This window comes from Pyxicephalus adspersus, chromosome Z, assembly GCF_032062135.1.
Source record: "Pyxicephalus adspersus chromosome Z, UCB_Pads_2.0, whole genome shotgun sequence".
Lineage (NCBI taxonomy): Eukaryota > Metazoa > Chordata > Amphibia > Anura > Pyxicephalidae > Pyxicephalus > Pyxicephalus adspersus.
The window spans coordinates 43,614,273-43,639,573 of record NC_092871.1 but is presented as its reverse complement, the minus strand read 5'-3'; the positions used below and the strand labels follow the sequence as shown (position 1 = coordinate 43,639,573).

General features: G+C 36.0%; 1 protein-coding gene and 1 long non-coding RNA gene across 3 annotated transcripts in view; one reads left to right on the top strand and one right to left on the bottom strand.

Annotated features, from left to right (window-relative positions):
• The window catches only part of LOC140343291 (actin-binding protein WASF3-like), a 54,123-nt gene that overhangs the window by 19,503 nt on the left and 9,319 nt on the right, over positions 1–25,301 (bottom strand). For both annotated transcript variants that reach the window (XM_072429909.1, XM_072429910.1), the window contains exons 2-4: positions 9,655–9,806; positions 5,899–6,033; positions 1,652–1,805 (exon numbers count right to left, since the gene is read on the bottom strand). In XM_072429909.1, coding sequence (XP_072286010.1) covers positions 1,652–1,805; positions 5,899–6,033; positions 9,655–9,787 — 422 coding nt within the window. In that variant the 5' untranslated portion in view covers positions 9,788–9,806. The remainder of the gene's footprint in view (positions 1–1,651; positions 1,806–5,898; positions 6,034–9,654; positions 9,807–25,301) is intronic.
• LOC140343202 (uncharacterized) lies at positions 18,552–19,345 on the top strand. The gene is made up of 2 exons (XR_011923274.1): positions 18,552–18,990; positions 19,073–19,345. It is a non-coding gene; the product is annotated as an uncharacterized lncRNA (long non-coding RNA).

The following is a 25,301-nucleotide window of genomic DNA, read 5'->3' as shown; positions in this document are numbered from 1 at the left end:
AACCTACAATACAATACCAATATTAACATCATTAAAGCTTTATATAGACTGTTATGGTAAATATACACTTACAGAATGATGCCCAATTTATGAATGAGTTTGGACATTTATCGGACAACAAATGGTACAGAAATGACCAGCATTATTATTCATAGCACATTAACACTATACAAAAATGTTGGCTGGTTTAAACATTTCATGATGGCTCATTGGTTATAACTTTAGAAACAAATGTCACTGTTACTGTCAGCCTATTATGATTTTACAGGACAGAATAATTTATTCCTCTGTGTGAAATGAATTTTAGAAAGGATTGATTCCTGGGAAAAAGTCACTTTTTATTTTTTATAATAATACAAAACATATACCAGCACTTTATTAACTAATAAAAAAGAAACAATAAACCGTATAAACTGGGAAATACGTCAACTGAATAGTCAGTTTAAGCAACTTAAATTGAGTTTGTTCGGCATGGTGAATTTTTTACATACTGTCTATTTCTTATGTTTACTATAACGCATACATAGGGATTTATTGTGACAATATTAACATCATTGAATAATCTCAGTCATATCCTCAACATTGAGCAAGAAATGACTTCATCTGGTTTGTTTAATCCACATGGCCACATCCCTTCCATATATAGATTTACAAAAGGAAAATAACTTAACAATGGGACTTTTTTGGCCACAATTAGCAATATTGTAAATATTTCTAAACGTGACATAAAACAAACTTATTAAATATCATTAAAACATTTGATTAGTTAAAAACTTTTTGTGAACATTAACAATACAGTGATGATCTCCCTTATAGATACCCCTTACCAGAGTACTCCAAATTTCTACGCGTTTCACAAACTTTATTCAGCCTTTTCAGGAAATGGGATATTGGTATCCTGGGTGTAGGTGACAGCATAGAGACCCTCTCACATAGAATGGTAATAAGGATTACCAGTGGGCAACAGCATGGCTGAACAAACAATTCCAAGGAGCCTGGTTCTCCGGGTAAGTGAAGCTGTCAGTGGAGAATTAGTAGAATTTGGGCAAATATAAGAAATCTGTACTGCAATTTCAGAAATGTTCAGGTCCCATCTTTCTTTTTTTGCCATGCAGAGCTGAAAAGTTGTACTTAAATTATAGTGGAAATCGCCCCCTGGAATTGCTGTTCAGCCATGCTGTTGCCCACTTTTTGTCCTTATTACCATTCTATTTTATTACCATTATATTTTATCTGCTGCTGCAAGCGACGCCGGTGAAGAAAATAAGCAGGGCACGTTGTCCTGCAGCGGCCTACAGCACGGGATGGCTGGCCAGATAATTGTCTCCTAACAGATGACTAAAATAATGTTGATCTTGATCAGTTGTGTAAAGTTTCAAGTTGATTATTACCAAGTAATCAATTGACTGCCAATATATTAATTCCAAGTTTTTAAGTACTGGGGGAAACACTGTGGCCAATTATTTTTTCGTGTTTAAATAAATGACATTATCATTGTCATCCTGTGACCTAAAAGCAGCACAAAAGTACAGGGAAGGATTTCTGCAACAACTAACAAATAATTCCTAGTATATTTGGCATTCTTTGGATCAGTAAGACTTTTGGTACGATACACTAAAAAATGCAAATGTCCCTAAGAGCGGGTTTTTACCTGTAAGGGGTGAGAATATTGAGGGGTGGAGGCTTGTCACATCGTTCGTAAATCTCCATAACTGGATTTGGTATGGAATTTCGAGATACCACTTGCTGGTTTTGCACTGTGGAGCTTTTAAAAGCTTTCCTCATATTAATATCCTGCAATGAAACTGGAAAGAGATACACAAGTGTTTTACAGAGTGCTGTGAAGTGGTCATGCAACTGTTTTTATAAATGGTTAATCAAATTTTACAAAAAGGTGATCCATTGAGACACCATAAAAACGCTATTTCAATCTCCCCATTCATATAGCAGCTGATATGACTGTTCCCCTTATTGATGACCTGGCCATCTTACATGGTTAAAAAAATACTACCTATTACCACTATTGCATGTGGGCATCACCACTATCATAGCAGCAAACTTCATTGGCATTATACATATGCCAAAAATATTTAAAATCCTGATATTGGCCCTGATTTATGAAAGCTCTCCTAGGCTGGAGAGAATACACTTTCATCAGTGAAGCTGGGTGATCCAGCAAACCTGGAATGGATCTGGTCCAGGATTCAAAACATTTGCTAGCAAATAGCAAATGATTTTTAAAAATCAATTACATGTTTTCTGGACCACCCAGCTTCACTTCTGAAAGTATATTCCCTCCAGCCTTGGAGAGCTTTAATAAATCAGGGCCAATATCAGGATTTTAAATATTTTTGGCATATGTATAATGCCAATGAAGTTTGCTGCTATGATAGTGGTGATGCCCACATGCAATAGTGGTAATAGGTAGTATTTTTTTAACACTCCACTTTTGCTGCACGAAAGTGAAAAATTATAGGAAAGTTAATAGGCTGCATTATGCTACTTTTAAATATGGTGAGCATTTTACTCCATAACATGGATAAAGCATAAATCTACTGTAATAAATTTGGTGATTTTAAAGTGGTGGCTATGAGTTCTGGGAACATAGCCATGTGGTATTTTGATTAAAAAAACACTGTAAAGGGCATTTTTTCCAGATTATGAACCTAATGGGGATATTCTTTTCACTGACCCCCAATTATCACTGAGACCTTAAGTTTATTTTTAGGATACCACTGGGGTAAAAAGGTTGAGAAATGCTGTTTTACATTATCCAGCACATTCACAACTTTAGGCAGCAGCAGCACCCAAAGAGTACACTTAACAGTGTTGGAAATCCTAACCAAAAATGTATATTCTGAATGCAACCTAAACATGTAAAATTCAATGATAAGCAGCAGATATATGGAAAAAATATTCAGTCTGTAAAGAAAACATGTATTGTAATGTACTATTTATTACATTTGTGGCTTTTTGTATGTATTAGGGGTATGTGAAGTGCTTTCATAAATAGCATTTTAGTCTTTACAGCAAAGACCTTTTGATCAGTATCTTATTAATAAAATCAATATAAGTCAAAGACCATTGTGCAGTTTACTCCTCTACAAAATAATTTTGTCCTAATGAACACAGGACCAGAATATTGACTTAAAAATTACTGCAGGGCAGAGATCAGTGGTCGGACAGTTTTGCTAATAGCTACGTTTTTTTTTTTTGTCTGTCTGTACCATTCTATCAACTTTATTAACTATAGTTATTAGCTATACATGGTTATAATGCCGTGTTTGTACAGTTTCAGCACCGTGGACAGCAGATGTCAGCAAGCAAATAAATGTACTGTTTTCGAACTAATTTCAACCAAAACATTCCCGCAATGATTCAGCTAAAGGTAAGAAAGGTGAAAGTAGCTGTTACAGTAATATCAGTATTTGTCCAAGCAAGATCAGAACTAATTAGCTAAAAAATGTTATACAACACAAAGGTTGCCAGAAAATGCTGGGCAAATCCCATTAAATCCTATTTGGGTAAATTTTTCATGTTTCATTAATTAACCATGTGGACACACTTAAAATGTCTGAATCTTAGTTCTCTTTTGTTCATTTTAATCCAAATAAATGAACATTTTAAAAGCTATCCAAAATTCTTATATTTCTTTACATTCCTTATTTACTCTAAAGTTATTCTTTTAAATATTCAGTGTAGCCTAAAACAAGTGGGATGTATGTGTGATTTATTCCATAGTAATTTCAAATTCAATAATTAGCTATAATGATAGGAAATAGTTTGGGCTGCTGACTGTTAAAAGTTCAACCCAAACCCATTCCTCAAGGTGTTTCATATTCTATACCCAAATAAGAATACTTCTAGTTGGTGACAGATTTTGTACAAGGACTATGAGACACCATTCAGTATGACAACTGATAACAGATTATATCTCAGTGTTATGGCTGGTGACAATGAACATATAGTGACACAATTTACTTTTACAAGTGGTGGGAAATACTAAAAGGTGGCATCAGCTGAAATAATGGTTGGTTAAATAAATAAATATAAATAAAGTTATATTGGTTATTACTATAATCAGTGGAAAATTATATGCAGTGAAATGTGATGACATAGTAATTGGAAATGATACAAAATGACATAGTCAGTGTAGTAGTTTGTAACAGATTTTGACATTGGGCAGTGCAATAATCGACATGGATTAGTATTTTAGATTTTTTACATGTAAATAAGTTAGTAAAAGAATATTTTGCCTATACATATGCAGAATGTCTTAATGTCAGAATGTGCACGTTTTTGGCTTTGTTAATATAGTACTGAATGTGTCTCTGTGAACATATTTCTGAAAGTGTCAGTAGAGTGCTAATTATACATATGCTAACTAACGTAGTTGGACCTGGCCCCTTATTTTTAAGATTGGCCACTTGTCCCTTAAATCTGAATTAAATCACCAATTTTAGGCTCTAAACATGGCACATTTACATATTATGGCAGACCTATCTGCTAAAGGAACACTTCCAGCACTGCAAAGTGAGCTCCTGCCCCTGTTGCTGGTGCTTCTAACTTTTACCTGGACTTCTTCTGTGGACTCTTTGTTAACCAGATTCAACTTAGACTGTACACGTGTTGCTCAGTGTAAACTTTGGAAACAAGAGCTGATAGTGGGCAGTCTCTTCTGCCAATAAAATGTTTGCCAGTTAGAAACTGTTAGTAACCAGACTTTAATTCCTCTTTAGCTGTCTTCTACAAACCTACTGCATTTTAAAATGTTGTATGAATGATTTAAAACTTAAAAATATTAAGGCACCCAACATGAACTTCTTTATCACAACATTTGTTCAGTCATTTGTCTAGTCTATTTTTTTATTCATAGTTTATGATTTATATCATGTCTGTTCTTCAATATATGATGGCTGGAAATGATACTCTATAACTGATATCATTCACTCCCTAAATACGCATTATGGTTCATTAAAAACCAGACTTGTCCACTAAAGAAGTGCAAAACATGGCATTGATGTTTAAAGTGAATTAATTTACAGCAACTAGTCAGATGTCTAATTTTACTTCTTAAGTAATCCAAAAGTTGATTGGTTGCTAAGGATAAAGCTGCATACACACCTGCAATTTTTCTCGTTGGAAAGGATCTTTCACGATCCTTTCCAACGAGAAAAGACTGCACGATGCATGAACGATGCTGTACATACAGCACCGTTCATGCTCTATGGAGAGGGGAGGGGGAGAGCGACGGAGCGGCACCCTGCTGCGCGCTCTCCCCTTCCCTTTCATTAGGATCGGTCGTCGTCCACCGTCCATGGATCCGCCAGGACGGTCGTCGGACGATGGACGACGACCGACTGTACACACGGCAGATTTTCGCCCGATAATTGGCCGATACCGATTATCGGGCGAGAAAAATTTGCCGTGTGTACGCAGCTTAACTGTAGATCTACAATCAATTATGTCATATAAGTAAACTTACAACAGCATTCCATCGAGTTTTATTATTTCTGTCAAAGAAAGACACAACTAAACAATAAGCTCTGATGTAACCTCAAAATTATCTAGATGTTAAACATCACAAAGCACTGCATGAGGCATTTATTTGTTTCTGTGTCAGCTTCATTAGATTTGTGCCTGGGTCTCCAATAGGTAACAAATTTTGGAATTGATCTCTTATGGCACAAGCTTTAAATGCAAAGAAACCCACTTGTGCTTTGGCTGTGACTGTTCTCCAAACACTAAAGCTGTGCCAAAATGTTTGCACACCACATGTAAATACTGAAAGGTATAAACGAATCCTTTTTTTAAAAAAAATGATGCTTCAGAATAAATCAAAGGACACAAAAGTATTCTAAAAAAAACCCATCATGGGAATGAACTGCGAGTAATCACCTTCCTCAACAGTGGAGTCCAACTGAGTTACTTTGATGACAAGCAAGTCCACTCTTTCCTGCAGGGAGTTCATCCTCATATAGAAACTGTTTGCTTCATTAAAAAGCTCCCCAAAGATGTCCTCAGCATGCCGACCTGCGTCACAGGGAACAAAGAAAAATAAAGGAAGGAAACTAAGCTGGTTAACTGTGTGCTGGAAAAGAGGCTGAAATCTTCTCACTGCCTGTCACACATTGCTATGCCTTTGAGGAAATCTACCGCTACAGAAATATAAAAAAGCTGCAATTCCTGCCTGGAAGGCAGTCACATGAAGGGCCTGTCATTTATATCCCTACTTCATTACCAGAAACAAGCATGTTGCTTGTGAATTGTCATTTGATCCATACTTCCTCGTAGTGCAGGAAGGGCCAGGATGGTTGCTCCAAAGCTAATACATTTCATATTTCTATGTTTCTGTTCTGATTCTTTCAGAAATATGTCAAACAAGAGCATCTCATAGAAGTGATTTTTAGAAAGATAAGACTAGGTTCAGACTAGTGGTTTTAAGTATTTTTACCTATTGCAAACATATAAAACCACTTACTAAAATGGGTATTTTAAAACAATTTACATTGGTTCCATTAAAACTTGTAGGTTTGTATTTTTTTTGTTACAGCTGTTTTCAGATGGTAGTGTTTGCAAGACCCTTTATGCAACATTCAGATCATCCAGAGGGGGTTTTCCCAACCAATTGCCTCCTTAAACTTGAAATGACCAATTGCAACACTTATGCAAGAGATTTTAAAGTCCTTTTCAGGTGTTTTTAGGACTGTAAATTATCCAGAATCCTTCTGGGAAAATATAGATTTGCAATGCACTAAAAACACCTGCAAACATGCACAAATTACTTCACAAACATTTGCAAACCAATCCAACCAAAATCAATGGAAATTTTTAGGTATAAACTTTTTAAAAAATCAAAATCACTAAAACATTTTATACTTTATTTAAACACAATTTATAAAACAATCAAAAATAGTGACCATCAGATGACATTGGTATTTTTACTATACAACATACAAAATGTGTCCCTCGATGCATTTCCATACAACCAAAATCAATGAGACTTTTTAAACACAAATGTTTTTTGAAATCACGAAAACATACGACATAAAACCATCAAAAACTGTAACCATCAGATGACATTGTTATTTTTACTAATACAAATTGAGTTCCTTGACGCATTTTGCATCAATTGCTTGATCAAAAGATGCAGTTTTCGGTACGTCTGCATCTTACTAATGGTTTATCTTTGGTCACAGTATATTAGAGATATTGCCATATATGGAGGACATGCAAGGTTGGGTTCAAGGCTCACAACAGGTGACTAACATCCTTGGCCCATTATCTATGCTACAGATACTGACAATTTCAGACAAGACATTTGCTGAATGTCACTTATTGATAGAATTCTCAAAATGATGCCACATCCCATTGTGAGCTGTTCTCCAGAGAATGCAATATATGGCAATATCCCTAATATACAGTGACCAAGGATTGAAAATTAGTAAGATACAAATAGTGTTTTTCTGATGAAGCAATTGTTGCAAAATGTGTCAAGGAACACATATTGTATTAGTAAATATAACAATGTCATCTTATGGTTACAGTTTTTGATGGTTTTATAGCCGAAAGACAAATTAGTGTAGCAGAGAAGAGCTTCTTAGTAAAGGTGACGAACTGAGGTACATATAGTATCCCTCACAAGGGATTATGTCAACCCCGATTATACAGAAGCAAAAAAACAAAATAGACTTGTGGGTTTTTTTATAATTTTAGCATTTTTAGCAATAGTGCTAATTGTATTCAGTGATAATACTCATAGAATACATAAGCATAGTAGTACAAAGTCAAATGTACATAGTGACATGAATTTAGATGGCACAGAGTGGGAAACTTGCCATCCTTTTTGTACTAGACAAAGGTAACCTACATCATGAGTGTAGAAAGTTCAGTACATCAACTGCAAACACATGAACAGTATAGTAGCAAGGTGACATGTAGCCAGAGAAAACCGAATCCGGCATATTTCACCCAAACAAGGGCTTCTTTAGGGGTAGCTGTGTGTCTGATATAGCAGTTGTTAATATAACAAGTCTAAATATGCAAAATATAAATACATGTAAATATATTAAACCATTGGTGCAATATATTTACATTTATAAGGTGTACAAGTATATGAGGTTAATGATTTAAATTACCCAAAATAATAGTATATTATATGTGCTTATTTGATGTGCATATTAGAGGACTACATGTGATTGATGGTGGGGAAGTAGTCATAATAGGGAAGTTTAATAAATGAAGTACTCAATTTTAAAAATAATTTTATAAGGTTGAACTATGATAGATCCCATTAATGTTTTTGTGATTAAAATTTTTTTTAAAAGTTTGGGCCTAAAAGTTTTATTGATTTTGCCTAAATTTGATTGTAGATTTGGGATTTGTTACATATAGGACCCAGAAATATATATTGGTAATGAATAGCATTGCCTCATTGCCTCGTTGTTAGACACCTGCTGTTAGCCTTGAACCCAGACCTCTGAAGCACTTCATATATAGCAATATCTCTTATACACTATGACCAAGGATGGACAATTAGTAAGATACAGAAGTACCAAATAGTGTTTCATCTGATGAAGCAACTGATGTGAAACAGATATTTTATTTGAAAAAATAACAATATCACCTTATGGTCACAATTTTTGATGGATTTATGTATTGTGTTTAAATTAAGTATGCTTTTGTGATTTCAATTTTTTAAAAAACATTTGTACCTAAAAAGTTCTATTGATTTTGGTTAGATATATTTGTAGGTAAGTGATTTGTTACATATAGAACCCAGAAACATATATTGGTAATGAATAGCATTGCCTCATTGCCCTCTCTGGGAAACAGCTTATAATGGGATGTGGCATCATTTTACCGCTCCTAGCAATACTTGACATTCGGCAACTGACTTGTCTTGAATCGTCAGTATCGGTAGCATACCTAATGGGCCAAATTTGTTAGATACCTGTTCTTAGCCTTGAACCCAAATCTCTGATGTCCTTCATTTATAACAATATCTCCTATAAACTGTGACCAAGGATAGAAAATTAGTAAGATACAGATGTACAAAATAGTGTTTCATCTGATGAAGCAACTGATGTGAAACACATATTGAATTAGAAAAAAAACAATGTCACCTGATGGTCACAATTTTTGATGGCTTTATGTATTGTGTTTAAATTAAGTATGTTTTTGTGATTTAAATTTAAAAAAAAAACATTTGTATCTAAAAGTCCTTTTGATTTTGGTTGGATTTATTTGTAGATTTAAGTGATGTGTTACATGGAGGACCCAGACCCTTTATAATGTGAATTTACCCACATTTACTAAAGCAAGGTAATTATCCCCTTGCAAAGTGATAATTCAGCTTGCTAAGTGAGCAGCCTAAGGTCTCTTAGTTAATCAACCCATTGCAAATTGGTAATTAGTCACAAGGTAGGAGGATGCAGCAGAGGACTATTCTGATATGAAATCAATGAACAAGACCCAGTAATCCACAGGCAGCAAGACTGACATGACTGTGTGATATAGCTACTTAGCTTGCTGCAATTTTTAATGACAGGTCCACTTTAAAGAATAGATACATTTGTGTTCGAATATCACCTGTTTGGAGAAATACTTCACAAACAACATTATGGTATACTTTCAAAAAAAGGAAGTACTCACTTAGACTACCCAGCTGCTTTATAATGGCAGCAAGTGTACTGTTGGTGACGCATTCCAGCTCACTGGTCACTCCATCTGGCACGGTCCCTCGGCATAAGTGCCGCGGTTCTATATTTCTCTTTACTAAAGGCATTTGTTCTTGTTAAGCTCAGCTGTGAGAAACATGAAAGGATAAAGATAAAAAAGTGATGTGATTATTTCAGCAAGTTGTTGTAGAGAGATGATATATTCAACAAACTTCATACAGATCTGACAATACATCATTACAGAAACATTAAATAGCAAAAAAAAGTACACTATAGTAAAACACCTAATATTAGAAATGATGCAAAGCTAAATGTGTTTCTAGCTGCATAGAATATAACTGGGTATTACCTTTTTTAAGGGACAACAATAGAGACAATTGATCCAGGGAATCTCATTACCTTAGGGAATCAGGAACAATTTTTTTCCCGTTAGAATAAAATTGGAGTTTTCTGCCTTCTTCTGCATCAACTGTACATAAATGTTTCTATCTAGAATATTCAAGTTTTCTAGTACGTTTATTTCCCTAGTAGCTGTATTCAATGGAGTTTTGATTAAATATGTAACTACTTATTTATTGAACCCAAATACAATGCAGGTACAAGGAATAAAAACAAAAATTAAAAACTTTAAAATACTAATATTATTTTTTTTTTTTAGAATGTGACAGTGTACTAAAAAAAGATAAATACTAATTTGCCCTAAAGTTCATTTAAATCCATGTGAAGCATTAATAATGTACAGTCATTTAGGCAATCCTCTTTAAACAAATGGGATTCCAAAGCATTCTAACACACTGCTAAATATTACTGTGCATTGTTGTACATTAACCAGCAACATAGGTTTGTTGTCCCAGTGGGCTGGGGTATGCAAGTGTGTTAGTGTTCACGTTATTGCATTACCATGTGCTGTGGTATGCGCTCCAATATTTGTATGAGAATTTGAGAATACTAGCAAATTTTATCCACACAAATCTAGTTTAAATTTGAAAAATATTTGAATAATATATTCTATATACAATAGGTGCACATAATTAATATACTAATAAATTATTTTTTTCATAGTGCAAGAAGCATCAAAAGACAGTATGTTTTCCACACCTAACCCTGCTTCCATTTGTAAATAATTCTATCTGTATAGTTAAGTAAATCCTGTGTGCTAGAAGATATCACTTTATTGAATGGCCTCCAGATGGTGCTGTAAGCACATAGACAGATAGGAGCTGCTACCCAGTGCAATCATCAATGGGAGATATTGGTTGTATGGATGAACAAATATCATTCATGGCACATACATGGTAGGAAGGTTCTGTGCAAAAAGGTATATCTTCCAAATCAGTCTCCACAGATTAATAATAAACTAATAGTGTTAACCAATCATACACAATGTACTATCTATACTATACTATCTATACAGTCTATACTGACAAGAAGCTCATTAATAATTTATTTATTAAATAAATGGCGTTAAACCCAAAACTAGGCAGGTATCATCCAATGAAAGGTTGAGAAACTTTAGCTTAAGGAACCCCTGGCAATTTCTGCAGAAAACTCTAGGGTTTCACAGAACCCTGGTTGAGAATGGGTGACCTAGAGTATTAAGCCAAAATGTAAAAAAGTTGGGACAGTGCTGTGGGGGAATCTCAACAGCCTTCATAGGAATTCTACTGCCTGTGCCACCAGTAGACTTTCTGTGCTCAGCAATCCAATTCCTAATTGTAATACAATACAACAAATGGAAAAAAGCTGTAAGTTCTCTTTAAATATAATTCATGTTCTTTATCTACCTATCCTTTGCCTAGTATTGAATTTTCAGTATTGAACAATCCTGTCTTTAAAGACAGTGTTACGTCCACTACAAACTGCAGGAACATTCAAGCACAGGCATACAATGATTGATTCTTTCAATGATATTGCACAGTTAGAATTATCCAGGCCACTCCTGCTAATACTGATTTAAAAGCACACCAAGTCATTAAAAAGCTTTAGCTTTCATTGGCAAAGCTGTAAATGCTATTAGGAGTAAGAAAAGACTGAAAGAACTCCAAGCAAATATAACAGGCTCAATGCAGCATACACATACACATTCACATAAACATTCACACAGTGAATGTATTCCACATTACAGTTTCAGGATGCTTATGTCTCGCACCGAAATTCTGCTAATAAATAAAAGGAAACCTTTCCTAGAAGAACAGAGACATGCTGACCCTCTCTTGAGTCACCAACTAAAGACAAATAAAGAAAACAGTTTTGATTTTACTTTGACTTACTCGGATCTGTGTCAATAATTAAAAAAGTACTGAAGCCAGATGGTAAGTATTCCAGCCAGGAAACTTGCAAAAAAAAGACAGCATTGGCATTTAAGCACAAATTAGTAACTAAGTCTGCCCTTCCCTCTGTGGCAGTCTCATGTTACAAGTTTGGAAAAGGGGACGAGGTTGTAAAATGAATGTAAATACTCATTTGTTTCTTCTTTTGCAGAGACCAGTGTACCATGTTCAATTCTTTTTTTAGTGAATGATAACCATTTACATCCTCCTAGAGTTATTTGAAATGTCTACTAACAGTACATTTCTGAAGCAAGTCCGACAAAATGTATGTATTGTGAGATATCTCACCCAAAGTAGCAAGAAGAATTAAGGCGCCACATGTAACATTTCCCAATAAGTTGGTAGTTGAATAATAAAATTACATGTGATACAACCACTTGATCTGGTCAAAAGCTTTTAAGTTAGATATCAAATGTGTTTATTTCAGCCTAAAAAAAAATCTGTCTGTGTTTGCTAGAACACACTGCATTGGTCGGTGTGTATTAGGCTTGTTGTTTTATAATGTAATATATACCCCCATGATATCCCCACAAAGCTTTCTAAACTAGATGGTTCTTCCCAGCATCTTGTTACCCACATTCCTCCTAATGTTATCTTTAAGAATTTATCAACAGAGGTTGAGGTAGCTAAAAGAAGGAAGAAATTCTACCCCATGCTATTCTAGTGACATTGATAAGGCATGAGGTTAGGGTAAATTCCTAAAATGGGGACACAGCAGAAGGCATCTGGCAGATGTGCTAATACTAAAAATCTAACACTTAAATCAAAAATTTAAGAAAAATAATCTCTAAGGAGTTCTGCAGAAAGGATCCTGTGACCACTTCTAACATCTGGATTTTATCACTGCTTTTAAAGTCCACTCAATACTAGTACTAAAATCTTATTTTGGCTCTGGTACAAATAATAGTCAACCAATCTCCAACTTCCCCTCCCAGCATCCCTCCCTTTTAAGTAAGTCCACATCTTTTTGTTTGTATTTACAACTATTACAACTAACTTTACAACTATTTGTACATATTTACATTTGTTTTTTATTACTTATCTTGTTAATAATAACATCTATGTGTAATATAATTGTTGATTTTAGGAAAAATGCTACTTTAAAAAAGGGAATCCAAAGTGACTGAATAAAGATGTTGGGGACCAGGTTTAGGAGTTGTATAGTGGAGGAAACATCAGGACATGAGCAGCATTGGCAAGAGAGAAAGAGGCAAGTAACTTGAGAATCGTAATGAAAGCTGAACTAAAGGAGGATGGAGATGTCAGAGATAGAAATGTAAGCCGCACACTAAGTAAGGTAGGGCATTGGAAAATGTTGTAACTTCCAAAAGGTAGGAGAACATTTAGAAAGTGAGTTGGAAAAAAGAGGAACACTGGATGTGTGGAAGCTGCAATAGGAAGTGAACTAGAATGATTTGGTTATCAGCAGGATAACTGCACAATGTAGGACAGTAGGATCCAGAGATCCATAAAGACAGGAAATGGAGAAGAGGAGATCCACCAGAAACTAAGACTAGACTAAGACACTAGATATCAGAAATGAGAAATGAGAAAAGAGGAGGAATCTGTGAGAACTGAAGATCAAAATGTGAGCTGCATTTAGGAGAGCTAAGCCCCTAAATATTAGAATGTGAGCAGCATAATAAAGATGTGCAGGGGCAATGGAGATCAGGATGTGAGTTGCATAGGCAAGTGAACCATAAGAAGCAGAGACAATGGAGAACAGAATGTGAGCTGCATAGAGGAGAAGGGAAGGGGCACAGATCAGAATGTGAGTTGCCTAGAGAAGGAGAACAGGAACATTGGGAATCAAGACATAAGAAAAATAGAGGAGTAGAGCCGAGGCACTTGGGAAGAAGTTATGAGCTGCAGTATGGGGAAAGCAGGGGCAGTGGAGATCAAAAGGTTAGCTGATTAGGGGAAGAAAACTGCAGGGTTACTTGAGATTTTAATGTAAGCTCCATAGAAGTGCTGAGCAGGTGCAATGGAGATGAGGAGGTGTGTTACTGGGAGGTGGAAAGCCAAGGCACTGGAGAATATTTTTATAGAGAAGGAAGCCATAAGTGTATGTATAGCATAGTTTGGTCACTGTTGCAAACCATATATAAAGTAGTTACAGTAGTAATTTTTTGCACAGCTCAGCATACACGAATGCTGTTATTTTAATGACATTTTGGAATACTACAGCACTTTATAAATGTTGGACAATAAATATTAATACATCATTGCACACATGTCCAAGGAAAAAAAGTCAGTAATGAACTCTCTCATCATTGATTATGAGTTTGGCTGTGCTTCCTAAAGCAAACAAATATACCATAGGCAGCATTAAATCAACAAATAAAAAGAGGGGGAGAGGTATGAGTGCAGCATTCCGGATCAATATTGTGCATTACAATATGACCGAGTTTCCTACCTTACTAAAATACAACGCAGTAAAAACTTAGCTAGAAGCAATTTAACACAGTTGTTCATCCAAAGCTTTTATAAATTTGGACAGGAAAAAAAGGAATTGTTCCTGAGTAGAATAATACACTTGCTCTACTGGATCATTCTTCCCTTGAACTGAGAATAATGATATCCTAATCTATCTGTTAGTGAATTACACCAGTTTAACAGTGATCTTTAAATATATCTGGGATAATGATTAACCCCCCTCCCTAACTGACCTCTAGCCATAGAGGGGGCGAGGGAAAGGGGTGAGCAGGAGCCAGTTTTTTTTGGAGATGGACTTAAACTTAGCAGCATTTTAGTCCAACTCCTGATTTTTTTTGGGAGGGTAATAAGTCATTTTATCAAGTTTTTTGTTAACTGTGTCCATATTGGGAAAAACTCCTAGGGGACTGGTCTGTCACTGGACTGGTAGACACAGCTAATACTTGTGCCAGTCCAATGTTTACTTCTGGCTGGAAACAAATCATTTATCAATAATCGGGCAGCACAGTAGCTTAGAGGTTAGCACTCTGGCCGCTCTAGGTCCCAGATTTGAATTTTAGCCAGGACACTATCTGCATGGAGTTTGCTGTTTCTCCTCGTGGTTCACATTGGTTACTTCTGCTTTCAGCTTTCGTGTGCTAAACACTGTGCTGTTATAAGCAGATTGGTGCAAAATTATTTTAGTGAAAAAGTACGGATGAAAATTCAGGGAGTTTACTGGATAATATAGGATAGAAGGTCTGGAGGTTTGAAGCTCTTAGTTGCAAAGCAAAGTATACAGCCAGGGGAACAGATCCCTAGGATAAATGTAAAAAGCGCAGGAGAATGAAATTATGAAAGGGAAAAGGGAGGGCATTGTAACACTGGTGAATAGAGCAAAGAATGGTGGACAATGAATGTGTAAAGATGAAGGGAAGCAAGAACCCTTCAGTAAGTAATTAGGAAACAGAAGTGCCTTTTGTTTTTTACAGGATAAGAGGGTATGTTGTATTAGGCTATCACGCACATATATTAATTACATAAACATAGCTTACCTTCCCAAGTATATGGTTTGTTTGGTTATATAGTAGTAAAGAAGTAATATCATGACATGGCCCATGACATAGCTTGGTCGCTGTCAATGAAACATTTTGGAGGATCAACATCAGTAAATACAGTCCAAGGGCCATTAAAGAATTGCAGGTTAGATATGTGGTGTTACCCTTCCAGCTGTTTTTTTTTAATCTATGTACCATTTATCTCCTCTAACCAACAACAAAAATACTAGGCAAAGTTCAACAATTTACCATTAATAGGAGTAGTGTCATTTTATAAGAAACAAACTTATTAACCAATAAGACCAATAGACTACACAATATAATAATAATCACAGTTACTTATCCTTTTCTTCTTATAGAAATATAAAGCAGGAAATAGCTTTATTTTATTTATTATGTAAACAAGACCGGGCTTCTGGTTACCATTGTTGTTCTTGAAATCACTTCAGAGAAAACCCTTGCACAGTTTTACAAATCAAACAACATGTTTCCCATTTTATTCACTCAGCTAAATTTAAATTTTCAAGTCAACAAGCAGCACATTTAGTTTAAGAGATAAAGTGAGGAAACAATAAGGAGACACAGGTTCAGACTTCACATCAGCATTTCTCCACATTTTTAACATGGGAGAACACCTTGAAATAACTTTCAGAGAACCCCTACTATTGTTACTCTATCCACAACTCACAGTACATCAATGTTCTAGTTGAGAATTAGTTCTGACCATTGAGAGGAATGTCACCCTAACAGATCATTGGTATCTGTTAAACTGCTTAAGAGGCACAAGCTGCTCATTGTTCATGGAATCCCTACAAAATTCTGGAGGAAATGCTTTACAGTATTAATCACACGTATACTTTTATTTATTAAAATACTGATCATTCAAATATAATAAATAATAAAAAAAATAAAGTGTTTAAAACCCAAAATTTAGTATATTACAGATAATCATTCCTTGTGGGGGATGTCTTAGTCTCTTTTTATCCTCCATTTTTTATTTTCACCTGGTGGCTATGCCAGTACACACTTCCTGCCTTAGCTTGCCAATGCTTACCACCTCTGCATCTATGTAGAAGTAGCATTGTGACTTTAGATTGCGGGTCACTGTTGGATTTTCACCACCCAAGACTAAAGTTTACTTCCATTCAGGGCAAAAGTCTAGCGTTTGTACAGTAGTGCCTTGATGTTTAGTGATTTGCTGAGCTGGATCACTAAATGACCAATGTGAACGATCTTTCCTAGTGGGAAAAATGCAATGGGTGCCTCCTGCTTACATTAAAAAAAAAAAAAACATGATGATGTCAAATACAAGTTTCTGAAAGCTCTCCATCCTTCTGGTTTGTTTTCTGTATGTTTATGTTTTGAAAATGAATGAATGTTTTATATACCAATATTAGCATCCATATACGTTCTAATGGTTTGCCCAATTCTGTCAGTTCTTGTAAACTGTAATTATCATGGGCCATTAATCCTGCTGCCAGCCATGATTATTTTATAGTGCCACCTTCATTTTGCATGACAGTGAGAGCTGGCAGCTTGATTTTTTCTGTTGATGCTGTTGCTCTTGCTTTCAAAAATAAGAATAACGTTAACAGTGTCAGTATGTGCCAGCTAACTAGCCAATAACTCCAAAATTTCTCTGCATAAACATTACATGTATATAATATATATCGCCTTTATTTGATGCACTGTTCCAAAGAACAGCCTTCCCAAGGTTTTACCTATAGTTGACAAATGGCAAAAATATAAAGGAATGTTATTAATCTAAATAAAGTAAATCAGAACCACACACATAAAATGTATACAACAGGGCCTTCCCACCACATATTCCATGTCCTAGGTGGCCCCATGGCTAGTGTCAGCTCATTTCCTGCAGTATGCAGGAGATACTGATGTATGGGCATCATCAGTTGGACAACACTCAAGCAAGCGCAGGTAAACTAAGTGACAAACAGGGTGATGGGGGAGCTCAGTCTCAGCATCAAAGGTAAAAGCAGGAGGGTTCACTAAAGGGTAGAGGGAGAATTTGGCCAAGAGATCAGCTGAAAGCTAATGGTAGTAATGTGGAAATCTACTGCTTTAATCAAGCCATATGTCTATTTCCCTTAATAGTAATTTACATGTCAAGAACAAATAGTCCTTGTAATGATTTTTTAGCAGGCAGATTTTAGAATAGGCAAAGTTTGCTTCCAGCACTAGGAATCAACTTACAAAATCAATTTTAGTGTACACACTGAACAGCCAAACAGTTGAAGTGAATATTAATAATTCTCTTGTTCTTATGTGAAGTGGTGGGATTTATTAGGCATCAAGTGAACAGTCTGTTCTTGAAAGTGATGCGTTGGAAGGAAATAATGAAAACATTAAATGACTAATCTAAATGTCTTGGACAAGGGCCAAATTGTGATGGCTAGACTCCTGGCTAAGTGTATCTCAAAAATAGTTAGTCTTGTGAGTTGTTCGTGATATGCAGTGGTCAGTACCTAAAAAAGTGGTCCAAGCAAGGCAACCAATAAACTGGTGAAATGGCCATGGGCATTCAAGGCTCATTATTGTGGGTGAGGATCAGTAATATCCAACTGGTCCAATCTCACAAAAGAGGTACAAAAGCACAAATTGTTAAAAGAAATTTGATGTTGGCCATAAGAAAACTGTCTGAACATAAAATGTATTGCAATGGGATGTGTATGAGACAGTGTAGCTGCCCTGGAGTCTCTACCAAGACCCCTACCAATCTCTGAAAGTGACTATAATAGATACAGATGTGTCTGAACCAGACAATTAAGCAATGTAAGAGGGTGGCCTTCACTAATAAATCCCATTTTATTTTAGATAAGGTGAATGTCCAGGTGTGTGGGCATGGTTTACTTAGGAAAGAGATGGCAGCAGGATAGACTATTGGAAAAAAGCAGGCAAAGAAAGTGATACTAAAAAGATTGGCTGCTAACATCTTGGGATCACTTTCAGAATTCTTCTGGAGACCAAGTTTTCACATGTCGAAGCTGTTTTGGCAAACAACATACATATGCATTCTAGTTTTCAACATTGGATATTTTTGGGTATGGGTGTGTAGCTGGCCAGCTAAAACCTGTCCTAGGTTATTAGTGCAGCATATTCTGTATACACCTAAACCTGCCAACAGCCCCACTATACAGCTCATATGCTCATATGTTTAAGCTAGACACAGAGTTATCACTGTATTTTATGATTGTGAATGTTTATAACAGTTATATATGCATTTTGTTAATATAGGCAGAAAAAGAAAATATACCTTTAAGAGTCATTTATCTAGCTAAGAGAGATAAGCCAATCACAGTGAGTCTTACACTATGCAGAGGCCTCAACCAATCACAACCAGCCTTACACTGTGTTCTATGGGGAAATTCCCTAGCAAACCATGCTGTATTCAGCGTGCTAACAGAGAGAGAGAGAGAACAGAGAGAGAGAGAGAGAACAGCAAGAGTTCCAGCCAGAGAGTTCCATAAGAGTAGACAAAAGGCCAAAAAGGTATTTAATGCAGTTATATAGATTACTGTAGTTTAATAGTGATTGGGACTGTCTGCTGAACCTGTCATGTGTTTGCTTGCAGTTCCACCATTATCAACATTATCAACATCATTATCAACATTATTAGCAGCATTATTACCAGCATCATAAACATCATAAACAACAGCATTATTATCTTCAGCATCAGTATCATTACCATCACCAGTATCAGTATCAGTATTATTATCATTATCATCAAAACTTCAACCATCATTTTGTGATACTTTATTCAACACATGTTTGTACATAGACTTACTGCTGCAGAATCAACATTGTTATATGAAGAAAGTTGAAGTTAATAAAGAAGTTATCTAAAGTATTCGGTGTGCTCTTTAAACCTACTACTTTTATGGAACGGTATTAGAGGAATTATAGAGTAAAGACAGTCTGAGAAACAAAAGAGAAACAGAAATCATAATTCTTTTAATGCCACAGCGCACAAGGCACCTCATGGTGCTGCGCCTGCCACAGGGTGTAATCCAAAATAAAGCTGCAATTTCCATATTTCTCCCTTTAAATGTAAGGATAAACCCTGGGCAAATGCTGCAAGAGCAGGCAGTGATATTGGATTTGTAATAAAGTCAAGGCACTCAAGCAAGGAACTGCTTGTTTCACGTTTGTTGCTTCTGTTACAGCGTGAAGCATGTTTAATAGCTTTTCAAATTCATTCTTCTGAAAACCTGTTCCAAAAAAACTCATTTTGCAGAATACAAGCTACGTACAAACAGTATACTGGCTGAGTGCGTTATACCAAATTAATTTCCGTGTCAGTGTTTCTACCTAATTAAAGCCTGTATGACATGTGATAGCAATACCAGAGGTCCCATTCAATGGAAGACAGTTATATTAATGGGCTGCAGGATAGCACACTATGGTATAATAACTGCACTAAAATGGATTATTTAAAGGTAGAGAAAGGGCTCAAAAGGGCCCGCCAGTTTTTATTTGTAACAGGAAACAAAAATAGCAACCAACATGTTTCAGGGGCTTGCCAGTCCCTCTTCATCAGGATTCATTTTAGATTCAGTGAAATAATCTCTAAATTTTTTTTTAATTTAGTGACAATCTAAAAATGTGCATTTACTAAAGTCATAAAAATATAGCCCTGCTAAACCAAAGATAACCAAAAGATTTGACACCTTTTCCCATAACAACTCTTACAGGTGAGACTTAAGGTGCGTACACACTTCCAATTTTTATCGTTCCAATCGAACGACGAACGATCGATTGGGCAAAAAATCGTTCATAAAAAAGTAACCAACGACGCCGACGAACGAGGAAAGTCGTTGGAAACGAACGACCGGACCGGCGGATCGGATTGGACGACGATCGTTGAACATCGTTCGTGTGTACGGTCGTTCGTTGATCGTCCATGTTCAGAGCATGCGTGATGAACGAACGTCCGTTCACTTTCCTGTCGTGCACATAGTTCCTCTATCGCTTAAACGATCGTATCTATTGTGTGTACAATATCTACGAACGATCGTGTCGTTATCTCTATGTGCAGGATCGGTGCTATACGATCGTTCGTATATATCGTGAAGGATCGTTCGTTTTCCAACGATAATAATTGGAAGTGTGTACGTAGCTTTACGTTCCTGTTGTGTTGGCTACAGTAAGTGATAATAAATCTTTTGAACAAGGCAACAGGCACCTTGTTTCTCAATTGAGGGGGAGAGACTAAATAATCTAGCCCCAAATGATGTCTAAAAACCACCACCTTGCTTGAAATTTTATTCACCAAGGCTACACACACCACTAAAAAACTTGCACAAACCCCACATCACACCAGACTAACCAAGCCAAATAAAACTACCTGGCATTTCAAGCATGCACATTACAAGGGTTTCCTCTTTCATTAGTCAAAATTTTTTTGGTGATCCACAAAAGCACTGATATGTGTTTACATTCTGTACATAAACTTATATTTTCTTTTTGTGTGTGTTTTCTCTCTAAAAGCAGAGATAACTGCGCATGTCGTAAAGACTTTTTTCTTTATTGCTTTAAATTACTAACTTTCACACTATCATTAAGCCATCACTGAATACACTGGAATGGTGAGTATACCAATGAGTTATCAGCAGATCTGAACAACCCAAAGAGGATTATTTTAAGATTTCCACACATAGATGGATTTATACACATTAACCCCATAGCTACGTGTAGTAGTTTTACAAACTAAGAAATAGTTATCACCACAGTCCCTACAATCATTTTTGTTAACAAATTGAAACAATCGTGTATTCAGCAAGCAATGAAATAAACATGTTTAAATTCTACACTAGGATATTAATCTCTTCACCATCAAAGGGGAAGGCTCCATTCCTGCTGCAAATGTTGTAAGATGCTGAGATAAGAGGAAGGCATAAAATCAATGACTATTGTGTGCTATCATCCTATGGGTGGCCAGAGATGGGCACCTGTCTTCTAACAATGACAGATAGAGATACCTACTCATCTCCATTGAGTCAACTAAATGACAGGGCTTGCTGTCATACTTGTCTAATGGGTAATACTTTTATTCCATCTCTCTTCTCCGTATACATTTCCTGGCCACCAGAAGTTCTTTTATCTTTATTGGTCTCTTTGGTTATCATAATGAGTGCCTAAATCCTGGAGCACTTCCTGTAATTATCCAGCTGTTGATAACCAAACCTAAGATTAAAAAAATATATGAAGTATATTAAAACACACTTTGCAATAACACAAAATGATTATTTACCGGCAAAATACAATTGTTTTCTTTTAACAGGTGCCTTTACATGAACATCCAAGCTTTTTTTTTAAAAATCTTATTTGAACTCCTGTGTTTTTTGTGAATATGAATACTACTGAATCAGAAAGTGTCAACTTTTGCCCACTGTTATTAAAATATTCCACAGTATGTTCCTCTTCATTTCTGAAAAGTTTTGTAATGGTGACCTGGCTATAACCTCACATTACTATTTCGCTCTCTCAGTGCAGCATCTTTAACTGTCATTCACAGATGCTGCCAGGAGCTAATATTTACCTGTAAAACATTCAATATGTCAGCACTATAGCAACACTTGATGAAGGAAGAAAAATACATTATGCTCAATTATTCTTATCCCCACCCTATTACTGAGACATTATCAGATTTGTGGGAAAGGGAAGTGCATGTAAGTAATGGGAAGAAGCTTGGTACTTGATTAATTAATGATAAGTGTGTATTAATCAGACAGGTAATATCAGAGTTAAATAAAGTCCAACAAATCAAGAAAATATTCTCATGATATGTGAAAAAAAAAATTATTTTATTTTTTGAGAAAATATATTTGTTCATTAACATTTTGGAAAATACAATATTTGGAATGGTAGTTAATCACTGCAGGGCACTGCCTGTACAGCAAACCTAGTATGTGGATGGGAAAGGTTAAGTGCTAGGCAGGGAAAGTTGTGTGACAGCAAAGAGCCTTAGATGATCACTGGGCCCCCAGTTCTGACCCACCATACTCTAGCCTGCCTTGGTCACATTTTCTGCCATTGCTGTGCAGTCTCTACATATCCAGGTACCTGCACATGAATGGTACCAAGTGTAATTTTTTAAACAATTTTCTAATGTTCCCATTTGATAATGTTAACTAAGAATGTGCAATTTAATGGTCCTTTGAACATGTCCTATGAACCCACCCGTTACCATGTAACATTGGCCCCATTTCTTTGGCCAAATGTCCACTGGAATACATACAGGAACAGACTGTCATCAAGTTTATTATGTCACTTTACCTACTTTAGGGGCTTGTACAAACTGTGTTTGTCTTCTAACACTTTGTAGTTGATATATGGTAGCGCTAGACAGTTGGAAGCACTAGACTTTTAGGTTGTACACCTAGTAAGTGGTAGGTTAATATAAGAATGGTGCTGTAGGAGGGTCTTTTGTGGTTCCAGACTACTTAATTCCTGATAGTGATAAATATATTGTTTTGTATTGGTGTAGTGGTGTTTCTTACTATACTACTATGTACAATTCAGACATTGGGAAAGTTGTAATAAAGAAAAAGTTATTAAAATTCCCAAATAAGTCAATGTAATCTTTCAACTATTTGTACCGTTTACATTACCTTTTATTACCTTATATATATTATAAGGAAATATATAAAACATTACCTATATACCTCAGTCTTTTTACACTATATTAACTATTACTCTCCCAAACATTCAGTTAAACTTTAGACTTTACTTCATTAAAAGTATGCACTATACCTATACATTGGATCAGAAGTTGCCAACCAGTGATCCGCAAGAAAATGTTTGTGGTCCGCGACTCTGGCCAGTGCAGCCTCGAGTGCGGTCAGGAGAATGACCCCGTTGGGGGTACGCACTGGCCGAAGGTGCAGATCATGTCCCCTGTATGGATCCCAGGCTCAAGGAAGTGGGCGGAGAGTGGTCAGGTTCTAGCATCATGACGTACCACATAGGTATTTTCACATGGCAATACATCAGTAGATCAATACATCAAAATTGTGTTATATGTAACTGCTCATGTTTAAATGTTTAGTAATTCTTTATAAATGTATGTATTAAGAATTCATCTACATCTACTACACCCATGAGGAAGCCATATTTTTTTTCATTGCAGGGAAAAGCCCTTTTTGCACATGCCCAAGAACGGGTATGCACAAGGAGCAGCCTAAAGCCTCCTGAGATAAATGTTTTAGGTATCTCGGAAGGCTCTGTGCTCCCATTCAGTCTTCACCACCGCAGCAAAAAAAGACAGAAGGTGAGGGTCCTTTTTAAAAAAAAAAAGTTATTTAGGGGAAAGAAAACACATTTTTACTTTATATAAAGGGTTATCTGAAGTGTATCATCACCTTGCAAGACATAATAATGAAGTGAAGCTCTGCTGACTACAACCATCCTATTAGGTCAAGTTGGAGATCAAGTTGGGAGGATACTCTAAAGCTAAGTGTAATTTACACATTACACTTACCTCCTACAATTTTTTTTTCCAGAATTTTTTCTTTAAATGGTTAAAATCTATAAAGCTCAAACTTCCAACTGCTTAAATCTGTTGCATAGCTAAGTGTTAGATTTCTGTACCTCCTGGTAATATCTACAGACTTGTCAAGGTTTACACTCTTCATGCAAAGAAAACCCTTGGAAAAGTGAGAAAGCCAAAAACTCCAGAGAGGGATCTCACCACCAGAATCTCCAACACAAATGAGAAGTTACTGGTTATTTTCTTTTCCACTAACAGCCATTTATAATGAATACTAAAATACCTGGAGCAAACAAAAAAAATAAGACTGCTGATGGCCACCACCATCTTGGATTTGTTAGCAGCCACAGCAGATAAACAGCTTTCACTCAAAAGTCTCATTATGTAGTAATCCCCTTTTTTTCCTTATCAATTATATAAAAGATTGTTTACAAAGGTTAAATGAGGAGTTAAAAATCTTTGCAAGTGCAGAGAGAAAACATATGGTATGCATGAACAGAAAGGGTTGGGCAAGATTTTTTTAACAAGTTTAAAGGCATGTGCAAGTGGTCTTCACCAGGACAAAGCAAGAAACCAGGACAATGCGGGATGGTATGGAAGACAACTCCAGAAGGATCGAGGGATCTGCAGAAGTGAACGTAAGTGACTTTTTTGTTTGTTTTTACTTTAGTACTGCTTTACTATTCAAGTAGGTAAAACGATTGAAAAAAGACAGACACTATGAACTGTAAATCACAAATAGAAACCACATGTACAAAAATATCTGACTTTAAATCCAACCCAGTGGTTGCAAATTTTGAAATATAAAAATATTTCTCTTCCATGTAACTGCTTTCTGTTTGCCTTGGGTATTCTAAACTATTCTGCTACTTGTGAAGGCATCTAATGTGCAAACCTCCATCTCTAAAATGTTTTTGCATAAAATATGCTTCACTGCTTTAAATAATGCATCTGATTTATTAAAGCTTTCCAGGACTGGGAAATATAGACTCTAGGCACAATATGGGTGATCCAGCAAACCTGGAATGGATTTCTAAAAAATCATTTACTATTACCATGTTTCCCCGATGATAAGGCATCCCCCTCAAATAAGCCACCTCCCGATTTTTACTCAAAACAATTAAAATAAAGCACCCCCGCAAATAAGACATCAGAAGGGGACAAAAAGTGATCAGAAAGGGACAATCAATGGCACATAAGGTAGTGATCAGAAAGGGGACAATCAATGGCACATGAGTGATCAGAAAGGGGACAATCAATGGCACATGAGTGATCAGAAAGGGGACAATCAATGGCACATGAGTGATCAGAA